Source organism: Gymnoscopelus microlampas, assembly GCF_963454915.1.
Source record: "Gymnoscopelus microlampas genome assembly, chromosome: 6".
In the NCBI taxonomy this organism is placed as follows: Eukaryota; Metazoa; Chordata; class Actinopteri; order Myctophiformes; family Myctophidae; genus Gymnoscopelus; species Gymnoscopelus microlampas.
The window spans coordinates 38,227,267-38,241,578 of record NC_139943.1 but is presented as its reverse complement, the minus strand read 5'-3'; the positions used below and the strand labels follow the sequence as shown (position 1 = coordinate 38,241,578).

The 14,312-nt window shown below is 44.0% G+C and overlaps 1 protein-coding gene across 3 annotated transcripts in view; it reads right to left on the bottom strand.

Moving 5' to 3' along the window:
- Positions 1–496: 496 nt before the first annotated feature.
- LOC311047756 (membrane-associated guanylate kinase, WW and PDZ domain-containing protein 2-like) overlaps positions 497–14,312 on the bottom strand; it is a 102,448-nt gene continuing 88,632 nt past the window's right edge. For all 3 annotated transcript variants that reach the window (XM_084060600.1, XM_084060601.1, XM_084060602.1), the window contains exons 14-22: positions 13,002–13,093; positions 11,987–12,179; positions 11,168–11,413; positions 9,334–9,519; positions 8,819–9,137; positions 7,528–7,747; positions 5,885–6,028; positions 5,572–5,710; positions 497–4,026 (exon numbers count right to left, since the gene is read on the bottom strand). In XM_084060600.1, coding sequence (XP_083916726.1) covers positions 3,326–4,026; positions 5,572–5,710; positions 5,885–6,028; positions 7,528–7,747; positions 8,819–9,137; positions 9,334–9,519; positions 11,168–11,413; positions 11,987–12,179; positions 13,002–13,093 — 2,240 coding nt within the window. In that variant the 3' untranslated portion in view covers positions 497–3,325. The remainder of the gene's footprint in view (positions 4,027–5,571; positions 5,711–5,884; positions 6,029–7,527; positions 7,748–8,818; positions 9,138–9,333; positions 9,520–11,167; positions 11,414–11,986; positions 12,180–13,001; positions 13,094–14,312) is intronic.

The following is a 14,312-nucleotide window of genomic DNA, read 5'->3' as shown; positions in this document are numbered from 1 at the left end:
GAGTCCATATACAAACACATGTGTTGAATTAACTGTGGAAAAACCTGAAGAACAAGGCACTGGATTAAGTAAGCTTGGCTGTTAGCCTGGTCCCTACCAGGCTAACTTCACAGCTAAATTTCCATGGTTACTAAAATAGGATTGCTTAAACTTTCTTTCGTGAAATCGAGTCCTGGATAAACTTATCCAGGGTGCTCTGGCTAAACTATCTGGCAAGATAATTCAGTTTTCATGAAACCGATTCATCGCTAATCCTGGCTAAATTAAGCCAGGATAGGTGTTAAATCCAGGCTTAACTCCAATTCTGCTTTCATGAAATAGGCCCCCCGACTCCATCCCGACTGTGCCTGTATGTAAATGACGGTTGATTATGAGATCGTATGGGTCAGTGAATAAATCCGAAAATGTGTTCATCTGAAACCTTAAGTGTTCTTTTTTGTGTGTGGAAAAAACAACCTCTGCGAAAAAGAATATTTACACCATGTCAAGAGTTTATTTGACAGTATTTCAGAATATCTTTCAGTAAACAAGTTTTTTTTGTTTTGTTTTTTAGCAAAATGTAATATATCCGTACTGTCGCATTTCATAAAAATAGTTGTTCACGTCTTTGAAACTACAGTATCAATGATACAGTAAACCATATCTGTAGGAATACAGCTGTACAGGGTGGATAATACACGATTAACACTACACAGTTATACTTGATCTCGATGGGGATTCATCAACGTGCCATCCTTCACAGATTCCAATATAGCTTTTTTTTCTGTATACAAAATCACCCACAGCAGGCAGGGGGCAGCCTCCACAGAGGACTAGATGACGTATGCTTTCACCTTTTTTTTCTTTTCTTTTTTTAAACGTTGACATTTGTACATACAGTAAACACATTTTTTTTACAGCCTAATGACACACCTGTGACCTCTTGATAACTGTTAAAGGTATCACATGTCAGGTATCACACTACAACACTATGGTCTTCGGCTGCTTGGTCATGTCAGGATCGATGTTGTATAAAAAGAAAACAATGATGACATGTTTACTAAATGCATATTTTGGTCACGTTTTGGGTATTGCCACAGCTCCCTATTGTTTTAGACCTGCTGTTCATGTCATGCACTAGCAATTTCTTTTGTGCCTGCCGCTAAAATTGAAAAGGGTCGGTCAAAAATGAAGTCGGCAGCAAACTAGCCTGAGTGAACCACTCGTGTTGAAGACTTGGTCAGCCATTAAAGTACAATCTCAGACAGTATGCCAGTTTATGAGGGCCAGCTCAGGGTGCCATCATACTGCATTCAATTATTTTTAAACCTCATATCTAGTCCTCATCGGCACTAGGGGGCTGTTGGACGAGACTGATGATTTTTGTTCCGTTTAAATAGAGCAAACGTCCTGCTGATAATAATGGATAACAAAATAAAGAAATGCAGTATTAGTGACTTCATGTTGGGTTAATTCAGTTTAGCAGCAGCATGCCTTTACTCTATTCCAGTAACCTACAGTACTTGGTGACTCCAGCAGATGTAGCCTATCATTCCCATCAATTAGCATTGGCACCAGGTGGCACTAATGCAAAGTTGGTATATCTTCTCCATGATATGAATATGTTAAGCATTAAGTGAGACTTGCTTGACAGAAAACCAAAAGCCGCCTTGAATGATACAAATGTGTGGAGAAACTGTAAGGTGTATGTGTATGTAGCCTACTGTCCCGGAGGACTCTCCGGGCAGAGGTGCTAATGCTACACGCTACATATTCCCTTTTTATAACACTTGATTGGGAAAGGGCAAACGCTGAGACAGGCTATATACTGTATTAATGGAGAGTGCATCATTATAACTGTACATATCTTGGGGTTTAATCCAAAGACAAGCAGGCTACACCACCTACACTTTTGCTGATATGTGAATACTGCGTCATGTTTTTCAGTCCAATGCAAAATAAGCAAAGTAAAGGACTCCCCCCAAACAAACAAACAAGAAACAACAGACTAGCAATCACAATGGTTATCAGCTAGTTTCAGTAAGGCACTCCGCCCCACCTCATGTCCGATCAGCCTCCTCTTCTCCACACCTACGCCCCCTCCCACAGTGACATGGTACACATAGCACAGTAAAAAGGTGTAGTAATGGGGAAATATAGAATGGTCTTTTTTTTTCTTTTTTCCTTTCTGCTGTGCGATAGATGAGTACGATAGCTCGATTCTCTGCATGGTGAGCGGCGCGTATGACTGATTGGTGACGAAGTACACGGAACAGTGATATGAGATCTTCTCGAAGGCAGCTGCTTTGCTTTTTTTGACCACTCAAAAGTTCAATTAGAATAATGGGAAAAAGATTTTGATTTCACGTGGACTGGGTGCCAAACGCTTTGAGTTCCACAGAGGGGTATCCTCTCTACAACTGAACTCTACCTCTAAAATATACGTGAGTCTCTGTATAATGTCGTGGTGGTCTACATCCATGCATGGCATGAGAGCGCTGCCGTCCTCAGCGATCTGGTGTGGCCGGCTTCCATACAGTCTTTGATATGTAGTTATAGACGAGGCCGTGGAAATATGGATCTTAAAATACATACATAATTTTTTTTAAATCTCTTTACATTGTATCTAACTACAACACTGCCTCAAAAAAAAAGGAGAAAAAAAGAAAACCACCAACAGGTCTATTTTTTGCGATGACCAAATGTTCATATTTTTCCACATCTTTACATTTACAGTATGTCATATAATGTAAGAGCTAACATATGTCTTGTTAACAACAGGGCTGTCTTTTGTGTTAGTGCAGTGTCCTCTGTGGGAACTCGTGTTTTGAAGAATTTTCAATGTCTTTGCCTCCGTCTCAAGGTGGATTGGTAGTACGATTCTCTCTACTGCACTGAACGAAGGTAGCACAGAAGTAAATCTCTCAAATGTACATCTCTCTCCCCAGAGAAGCCCATCTGAGGTTACTCTGCGCTAACCGTTCAAACTGAGCCCGATATGGTTGAGGGGTTTTAAAGGAACACGTCGATGGCTCTACTCAGAACCACATCATCTGTAATCAGAACTTCAAGTCCAAAGTCTGAAATGTCTGAATATTGGAGTAGCTCCCAAACGTGTTATAATTAGCTATCTTTTTAAGGTGGCGGGTGTACTAATCATCTCATAAGAAGATGTGAAACAAACACAAAATATGATTTCATAAGTAGGTGGAGGAAAAAATGGGGCAAGACAGATCTATAGAAAGTGGGCGATGGAGAGAAATGTATTCCTCGATCTCGTTGTGGATTGAACAGGGAAGCCTGTATAGAGCCAGACGGGTTTCGTCCAGTCCAAAACCAGCTAGATCTATCTGCTCACCGTGGAGGTCCAGGACCTCAGGGTGCCGGGCAGTTTATCGGACCCAGGGACGTTCCAGGGTCCAGGGGAGACAGCTGTGCTCCTAGCTGCAGGGACCTCCACACCTTTAGAGGGGCAGATCCTGCTGTGGCCGCTGGCCCTCTCTTCCTCTCTGGGGAGCGGACCTCTCTGCTCAAGCCTCTCCTGGAGGTTGACTCGTCCATCTCCGCGGTCCCCACTGCCCAGAGTGCCCCCATTCAAATTCACACTCAAATACGGGTCCCAGGGCCACACGGTGCTGCTCATAGCTTGTGTGTGTAGGTCCTTTCTCTCACAACAGGGGGTGCTGGTCTCCCTTTCTCGTCTTTCAGTAGACCTTCCCCGGGCAGCTTTAGGAGGCAAAGCCCGTGGCTGGCTGTCTCCTGGTCCCCCTTCCACCTCCCCGGGCCCTTGCGGGGTTCCCTGCCCCCTGACGGTATACCTCTGCTGCTGGGTGGACCTGCCACCTGTGGCCCCTCTAACGGAGCCAAGGTCTGTCAGCTGTGGAACCTGGCCTGCCATGCACACTGTAGCCTCTAGAGGGAGTTGGTGGGGGGCATCTGGGACTGAGGCTGGATGGGATGAGAGCAATGGGGTGGGTTGGGGGTCAAGGGTCACTTCCTGCAGGGCAGAGTGGGCTGTAGGAAGGGCATCCCAGGGGGTGGCACCGTCTGTTCGGGGGGGACAAGGAAACAATAAGCAGCAGACCGGTATGCACATATCATATGCACACATAATCTATGTGAAGAGAGTAGACTGAGAGAAGAGAGATGCATGCACGCTTACACACAAACACATAGTAAGGCATCACATACGAGCACTTTGTCACACAAATATACATGCAACAAAATGTGAGCAGCACACACCCTTTTATATGTAGTTCTCTAGGTTGATATGCTAGAACAAGAATGTAGTCATGTTATCACCCAGCAACAGGCACCACTACATTGTCATTATCCAGGCAGGCAGAGGGTCACCGAGTGCATGAAGACGATACACATTTTCTCTCAGGGGAGACCGTTTTGTAGCTGTGTGAGAGAGAGCCTAACCCTATGGAGCACTGAGATGATACTACTATAAAGAGACTACTTCAAGCCAACGTCATGTTTGAAGTTCACCTAGAGGTTCAGCTCAAACCTCAATGCTTTTGCTACCACAGAAACATGCACAATCTCTCTCACACACAGGCACACACACACACAAACACACACATGCACACGCACACAGGCACACACACACACACACACACACACACACACACACACACACACACACACACACACACACACACACACACACACACACACACACACACACACACACACACACACACACACACTTCCCCGCCTGTCCTCAACCATAAAATCATGCAAACATGCACACACTCCCTTATCCACACAGTAAAAACCACACAAACAAAACAATCCTTATGGAAAGAGACGTGCAGTTTTCACAAACCGTGTCTTTAGAGTGGCCCATTAGGAAGAAATATGGGGAGGCTAGTGAGTCACCTTTCATGCACATGGAGAGGTTGGAAGGTACCATTCCTAAGGGAAGGCAAGTAGAAGCCTAAACTAATCATTAGACTTAAAGCAGTGGGGTTATAACACACATTAGGCTAATTTATACTTTGTTGTGCGACTGGGCCTGAAAATAGCAGATTTTCAACTGATTTTCAGTTGAAAATCTATCGTTTTCATTGAACGATATCGTTGTACAACAAAGTATAAATGCACCATTAGGCTGAAAGGCTTTTTGCGCGACAGATTGTTAAACAGAAGCTCTGAGCATCTTTTAGACGAGGCAAATTTCAGACAGCAGGACAGAGGATGTAAAACTATAGAGCAAAGAGAGCAGCGCTGAAACACATTGAGGTTAGTGTTATTGTGCTCATTAGTATACCCTTTGATTGAACATACGTACAGTAGCAGTGTCAATTTACGAAGCAATTATGGTTTAGAAAACGTCATGTCAAGTTTAATTCTCAGTATGCATAGGACAGATAGAAAAAGACAGCACAAGAGAAATGTGAAGGAGAAATTGTGGAATAGTGTAGAGGAGGAGTCAGATACTTAAGAGAGAGACTTAAGCCTAGTTTATACTTCGCTGGATGATGGTGTCACTCGTCGAAAATAACAGATTTCCGAAGAGCAACACCGTCGTGAGTGAGAGTATACTGCACGTTAGGCTTTAAGCATGTGTTTAGGAACACACACCATATTCTGGCACCTGTCCCGAGCCTCTCTTCAGCAGCAGCCTGACCCGTCTACCCCCCGCCTTGATGAGTTCAATGGCCCGGGCATGAGTCATGTCCCGAGTGCCGTCCCCGTTAATCTCTATGATCTGGTCCCCAACCTGAGACACACAGGGAGACAGGGCAGAGCCAAATAACGGCAAATCAAGAAGTGATTGTACAAAAGATTATGTAAAAGTGCATATATACTGTATAAAAACAGCGGTAGCCAGGCAGAGTGAGGATTGTCCTTCCTCGAATACTTGTGAGGAAGGAAAATATCAGTGTGGCCTCACCCTCATCCTGCCATTCCGTATGGCGGGGCCGTCTTCAGCCAGGCGCAGCACAAATAGGTCCATCTTATACTCTCTCCCCCCTCGGATGCTGAACCCGAAACCCTTCACACTCTTCTCCAGCTCCACTGTGAAATAGTCAAAGTCCTGCGATAAAAAGATGGAGACAGTATTCACTGTATAACATGCACACTCAGCAAGTACAGTATATAGTGTATATGAAGCTAACCCAAACTGACAAAATAAAATATAACATAGCTGTAGTGCAGCAGTAGCATACGTTTCATTACTAAATTAGATCTCGACCATTATTTGCACTTTGATACTGAAAAAAGAAATCCTTAAATCAAATGGCATTTTTAAGGATAACAATCATTTGATTAGTACTACTAAAGAGAATCAAGAATGAAGGTTTATTTGTCACCGTACATGTACAATCAATCAACACAATGTTGGTGTGGCATGTTCTGGAAGTCTGTGCTACAAACTTCAATAACAATATACAACATAATGATAGATAATACTGTGAATTAACATTTTATATAACGCTTGTTAAACATTTTATGAATGTAATAAGATGGCTTTCTATGATACCAGAGAGTCCCATAGATACATGTACATGTAAATATGCGAATGTCTTTGTTCTGGACACCATACAGACCTCCAACCTTCACTCATGGTGAAGTATGAGGATTTGTATTGGTATTGATGTTGATATTACACCTTTCAGATTGGATACAATAAAAATATGTTTTCCCCTGGATTCCTTGAATCCTCACTCTCCATTTGTGCCAGATTACATTTTCCACCATTTTGCGTTTTCTTGCTACTACTCCAACAGATTCTGTCCAAAACAAAACACATCTGGGATCAATATGTATACGTTTGATTTCTCAGATCCCATTCCAAGTGGCTATGTCTGACATCCAAAGTTTGCGGGCCCTGGGTAGGCAACCTAGCCTGGCAGAGACCGCAACGGCACCTTCCCGCGACCACACTTTAGGTTGTGACCCATAGTTTGAGAACGGCTGATATATACAATTCAACCTGACCTGTCATCCCCAATTCAAAAATGCTCAAAAAACATTTTCGACCAGTTTATACTGGAACTATGGTGGTTTATAAAGGGACTATGTTAGTTTATACTGGGACTATGGTAGTTTATACTGAGACTATGGTGGTTTATATTGAGACTATGGTGGTTTATACTGGGACTATGGTAGTTTATACTGGGACTATGATAGTTTATACTAGGACCATAGTTGTTTATATTGGGACTATGGTGGTTTGTACAGGGGCTATTGTCGTTTATTGTACTGGGACTATGGTAGTTAAAAAATGGTTTGTGAAGGTAACTGTTCAAATGTTTTCCTTTGGACTGTATGGGTCCTTCACGTTAAAATTATTTAGAAATGAAAGCAGAGTGATCCACAACTTCTGTTCCCATCTTTCTTTCTCTTTTTCATCTAGTGACGTTGTTTTAATTACATATATATATTTTTTTTCAGTCAGTTATAAGTTCGTTTTGGTACTTGATTGATTGTAATGACCCTAGCATCCCACCACGTGAACCCTAAGGATGCTAGGGTTCAAGTGGTTAATGCTGAACACATAATCTGAACTTGCAACGAGCAGTGTGGTTGTACCTGTGGTCTGAAGTCTGGTGGTAGACCCAGAGGGAACTGTGCAGCCGCAGGGTGTTGTCTGAAGTCCAGCAGTCCAGGCGGGTGTCTGTAGTCCAGCGGTGGTGGCTGCCGGTAATCAGCCACTGGCGGATGACGATAGTCAACTGGAGGTTGCCGGTAGTCAGTGAACGGAGGCTGGCGGATGTCAGGTTTAACATCCTGTCTAGCTTTCACCTCAGACCTGTGGGTCAAACAGGGTAGACCAGTAGTACAAGATCTGAAGAAAACATCACCCTGGCCTTGGGGTACAGTAGATGGCAGATGTTTCTCTTAAGGCAAGCAGGCAGTCCATTGCTCTTGCTATTGTTTTTCTTTAGGAAGATTGATGGTAGACGTGTTGGGGAGGATAGCAGAGACAGCAAATGCTCTCACAGGAACATAGACACATCAAACCATCGAGCACAACCACAACCATGGTTAACCGTTTAATTCTAAAACTCATGTAGAGACTAGAGAGCACAGTTTCCTGGCCACCTGACGTGGTTAACATAAACAAATTCAATGTCTGCGATTTAGCAGGTTAATCTCCTGAGAATCAATCAACTTCAGAGATTCATATAGCTGCAATCGTTCTCTGCAATGTTTTGTCTCAACATTTCTGAGATGAACTGGCGTTCAGAGTTAACTATGACGCTACAAAACAGGAGGACCCATGTCAAGGGTGCAGCAGGCGTGTGGGTGCAATAAGCCATTGTATCCTTAAAGTTATAATTCAGTAGTATTTTCTCTTAGGGTGCAGGGAACAGAACCCTGAGGTTGGTGCCCTTATATTATAGATATAGATACCTGATAGAGATCAATTATTTACAGACTCTTTCAGAATTAAGTGGTGTTACACAACAAAGTTGAGAGTAACCCTGGGCCCGAGTCTTGCACAGCCAGACATTTCACAGATCGGCCTACTCCGCCTGCAGGAATTTCTTTTAACTTAAAAAAAAAAAAAAAATCTAAATAGACTTGAATATTTGCTTTGACGTTTTCAGAGATGTGAGGTCCCGCTGGTTTGACTGAAACATGCACAGCTGACTAAACCGGTGAGCTGCAATGCCTGATCATATGACATCAATTGCAAGTCTGTCTCAAAACAGAAAATTGGCTTCTCTGATCTCGTGAACCTGAGAGAATGTTCTCCCCAAGTTAACTTGATAAAATACATTATTCCAGGTTTCTCAGAGACTCTCAGTGACTTCAGGAATACATGCAACATTCATTCCCCTTCATTATCACAGCACTGGGATGATCATGTTATTACCTGCCGTCATGGAGGTAGAGCTGGGGTGGAGGGCCAGGGTGCTGGGAGACTGGACTCTGCTGGTTTCCAGCTGGAGCAGGGTGGGTGGCTGCTGGGGCAGGCTGGGTAACTGCTGCTGTTTGGCTTGGCTGGGCAGGTGTCTGACAGGGCTGGGCAGTTGCTTGTCCTGGCTGGGTGCTTGTCGGGCCGGGCTGGGCAACTGTTTGGCTGGGCTGGGTGCCTCCTTGGTTAGGCTGTGCTACAGGGCTGGGTTGGGTCTGGGGACTGTGTTTCTGGGTCATTGGACTCTGCTTCTCTGAGCTAGGCCCAGATTGAGTATCTGCAATGGAGAGTTGCCATGGCAACATACTGTAGGTTTCACCTAACAACACCGATGTTTCATAGCAACAGTTGGAAATAAGCTGAACATATTTTTAAGCCAGGAAGATAAATAAACTGCAGAACACACAGACTGCAATGCACACTGAAACATTAACAAGATACACGTTTAAAAAAACATGCATACATGTACTTACCCTCTTCTGGTATGATGTGCAGTGTAACGGTGAGCCCAGCATCTTTGATGAGCTTGACGATATCTGCATGAGGCATGCTGATGATGGACTGTCCGTTTACTGCCAGAATCCTGTCTCCTACTTTCAGCTTCCCACAGCGGTCTGCAGGGCTGCCCTCGATTATACGTCCTATCTTATGGGGCACAGCTGAAATGGACATTAATGAGGAGGATGTCGGTATTCATTTTGGATCAAGGTGTCCAACCTATTTAAATTGACTGAATGGAATGACTTGTGTTCCTCTCAAAACAAAACAAATCTGAGAAACATTATCATTGTAGCACTGTCATCTACATTTATCTATTCATTCTCTGTCTGTTTGTTCCGGGCATAACTCGGGTGCGGTCTGACTGAACAGCCTCAAACTTGGCGTGTATGTTCTAGGTGACCTGGGGGTGTGCGGTAACGAGAATCAGAAAACCATAAATATCTGTATCTGTCTGTCTGTCCGAGGGTTGGGGAGGATGCACCGAAACTCCATGTGTTTGGGAGGGGAGTGGGCACCAGCTTCCCTGATTGGCCAAAGCTTGGGACGGGTGTGGGCACTGGATTCACTGATTGGCCAACCTGACCCGTCGGTTTAACTGATTGGCCGAGCTTCGTGTCTCGTCTGTGCCACTGAGCCAATGTGTTTGTTATGTGGGCACCGGCTTCCCTGATTGACTAACCCAATCACATTTGTACAACTTCGCCAATATAAGTGGCGGCGTATGACAAATTATGAGATAAACCAGAGACTCCAGCATGTTAGATAACATGTACGACTTCAGGTAAAAGAGTATTGCATAAACGGGTGGCCATGTATTCCCGACTTGCATCGTTCCCAACTTGCATGGCGTCTACGGTATGTAGGCCGCCCTTTGGGCGCCGGCCTAGTTTTTTAAATACCTGGAAGCAAAGACAGCAAACTACACACATTACTATTGACAGAAAAGACTGCAAAAACATAACTTCTAGATATAATGGCCAGAGAAGAAACAGTTTAGTATGAGCCACTTCATTCTGCAGTGCACAAACATATAAGACAGCTCTTCTAGACCCAGTTTTGGGGTATGCATACCTCCAGGTGTATGCAGGTGTCTAAGGAAACCTCCAGAGGGTGCAAAGACAAGAATGCTTTGGTTATACTGCATGATTACACCTCAAAGTCACGTCTATTATTTTTCCAAAGCATAGTCCAAGATGTTCTATGGACTCCACAGTGTTGAAACACATCCGTCTCCAAAACAAGTAATTTTCAGTGGAAGCCACCACATGACGCTACAAACTGACGGCCAACACTTGTCACTGCGTGACGGGCGTGACCAAAAAAAGTTCAGCTGGCTTCAACTTTTTTCGGCACTCCAATGACACAGTGAAGCATCAATCAATCATATGCTTTTGTTCCACCATTTCCACTTCCCTTCTCTCCCCACAATTCCTGCGCTGTTCTATAAAAGGCAAAAAAATACACAAATTATTGCCGTTATCTAGTTCCCTGTGGTATTTAACCCTATCCTTTTCATTTACACAGTGGCCTGAAGAACACTTCAATGGCGACTTGGCAGCAATGTAGCTGACAACGCATTGGTTGTTTTGAAACTATTGTCGCCCCAAGTGTGAACACAGCATTAACCACTTAAACCCCATATGGTTGACCGGAGTCCCTCAGGGCTCTATACTAGTGTATTTTCACTTTCCTCAACCTCATTGTGGGGAAAGCCTTCCCCACAAGGATGCTGGGGTTTAAGTGGTTAAAGGTTTGTGAATCATTATTCTGCAACAATTCCACAACAGTCACAATTTTGCGACTCACTGATGATGGTGGCGTTCTCTGGTCTGTTGAGGGAGCTGATGATTACAAAGCCGAAGCCCTCGTTCTCCTTGCGGTTAATGACCACATCGCTGGTCTGCAGGGCCGAGCCCTCCGGAGCCAAGGCAGCGCCGGGGGCAGTGGCGGACGCTGGGGCAGGACCGGAAGCAGAGGCTGCGTCACTGCGAGGAGAGCTGTGCTGAGTGGATACTGAGCCTGGGCTTCGGCCATTCACTGGACATGGCTCACCTGCAGAACCAAAGGAGAGGGGGGAAAAGCCACACGGGTAATTGCTCTGCTACTGTAAAAAGTGTACACATTACTCAAAGTCACAAAGCCTATCTAATTAAAAGTTTATTCAAATGTTGGTTGGCGAAGTGTAACTGTCCATGACTGCCACTGCAGGGGCAAAAATGAACTTTCAGCATTCAATTAGCCTACCATCTTTTCAAGGATTTTCATGGTAACCGTTTTTAATCCATTAAGACCTGAACCGTCATTTAAAATGTGACTTACTTATGCTTTTCAGTTCAACATTATTTGAGAAGACAATAGAAATTAAATCTGAAATGGTGCTGCTACTGCAATACTACATATATGACAAATGTACAATAGGGGCCTGTTATTGCACAGATTCATAGATGAGAAAGATATACAGTACCACTCATGCATAGGGTCTGCCAGTATTTTCCCAAATAATCTTGTATATAGAGAACATTTATACCAGCGGTTCGATGGGAGTGACACGTGTTACTTGTTTTACTTGTTTTACACTCTTGGTAAAGTGTTAAAAAAGCGTATAAAACAAAACAGTGCTCTCACCAGGCAGTAGCACTCTCCTCCTCACTGTCAGACTGACTTGCCCATTGCGAGCGGCTGCGTGCATCAGGTCTATCACGTATCTGTGCGGTTTCCCAGCAACCACCATCTTATCCACCGAGATGAGCTCATCTCCGGGTCTAAGTCTGCCGTCACGCTCAGCAGGGGTGTTCTCAATTATGGCGCCAATCACAATCTGTTAGAAGACGATCAATATTAGCAGCATACATGGCTCGTGTTATGATAATAATTATCATCTCCTACCTCTTATGTAACCTTTCAGTCATGACATTTGCAGTGTTAATCGTGCTAACTTTTGCAGCTCGTCTGACCTTCCTAAATACTCTGCTGCCAGCGATGTGGTCATTAACTCTGCTGCCAGATTCGTTGACCATTTGAATACGTTTAATCACTTAAACCCCACAGTATATACCTCGTTGACCAGAGTCCCTCAGGGGTCTACACGAGGCCCCCTCCTTTTTCCCCTCTACACTACATATCTTCATCGAAAATAGCCAACCCCACAGTATATACCTCGTTGACCAGAGTCCCTCAGGGGTCTACACGAGGCCCCCTCCTTTTTCCCCTCTACACTACATATCTTCATCGAAAATAGCCAAATCTACAAGCTTATGTGTTGCACTGCCTGTGACGCGTTGTGAGCTTGTAGATCAGCTATTTTCACCAACTATTCGCACCAGAATAGGGACGCTAGGGTTCATGTGGTTAAAACCTGTGACAAGTTAGGCAAGGCATTTTATCATCAGTATGGGAAGTTCTGCAAGTGGCTCAGGACAGGGTGAGAATGTGAGGGTGCTGCAGATGTTTGAGTAAGGAGTGTTTTATGTGAGCAGTGTGTGTGTGTGTGTGTGTGTGTGTGTGTGTGTGTGTGTGTGTGTGTGTGTGTGTGTGTGTGTGTGTGTGTATAATATTATGAGGTTAGTGTGTGTGATCTTAGGCTATAAATGTGTGCTCCAGCCCGTCCCATACGAGCCTTGTCACGGGCGTCCGGACTCACAGCCTGCACGGCCTCGTCTCCCCCCAGGATGCGGAAGCCAAACCCCGTCTTCTCCCTCAACAGATGCACCTCCACCTCCTGGTACTCCGGACCTGACGCACGGCATGCACGCACACACACAAGACAATCAAATTCAACTCTTCACTTCAGTTGAACAATTCACTCCAATGCGTGCTATTCACAGTGACTAGACACCCCGTTTCCGGGTAAACTACACAGCAAAATCCTGAGCGGTAATCTAACCCATTCAAACCGGGCTATGAGCTTGTAGAACTGCTATTTTTTAAATATCTTGAAAATGTGTGCAAATCTTTTCAACTCTTTTCAACATTTTCAACTCAAATCTTTGCTTCTGGGGGTCCCTGGAACAAAACTTTTTGAGATAGGGGTCTGTGGCCAAATACATATAATTTTGGGTGGTCCTTGACATGAAAAAGTTTGAGAACCACTGATTATAGCGACATAAGTATAAAAAAAAAAAAAACTGTTAGGATTTAGAAGACATTTGTAGAATCTCCAAAAGCAAATATTTGAGTTACAAGTGTTCGCTTTAAAATACATATATTCAAAGATTTGCACAAAATGTTTACGCTTTTTTTAAAAATCGCATAATCTACAAGCTCAAGCTTGTATCTGCTATTTTTGAATAGCCAAATAAATCTTAAAATGACACAGATGCGTTCCCGGTCTTAATGGGTTAACTCAGAGACCATGAGGTTCCATTTTTATAGTCAGCAACATAGGTTTTTCAGAAAACTGTTAGGATTTAGAAGATATTTGTAGAATGGGCCTCAGGTCTTTTTTAAACTGATGCTCAGCATTAAAGGAGACATCCGTTCATTTTCAGTGTTATCTTTAATGTGTTGCTTAGCACTCACCAACATTGAAAGGGTCGTTGCGTTAATCTCATTGAGTCCGTTTCGTCCCGTCTAACGACCCCCCCCGTCGGCATAATGGAGGCACGACGATAGCCCAAATTCGCCTATTTTAACAAATGCAAAGTCTGTTTTTTTTCTCATGCATTAGCAGTTAGCTCGTCGGCACTTTCAGCACCTGTTATGGTATCATGAGACTCCACAATGACTACTAGGAGAAAAAAAACAGACTTTGCATTTGTTAAAATAGGCGAATTTGGGCTATCGTCGTGCCTCCATTATGCCGACGGAGGGGGTCGTTAGACGGGACGAAACGGACTCAATGAGATTAACGCAACGACCCTTTCAATGTTGGTGAGTGCTAAGCAACACATTAAAGATAACACTGAAAATGAACGGATGTCTCCTTTAAGTAGCGTAAGAGAGCAAGATGGTG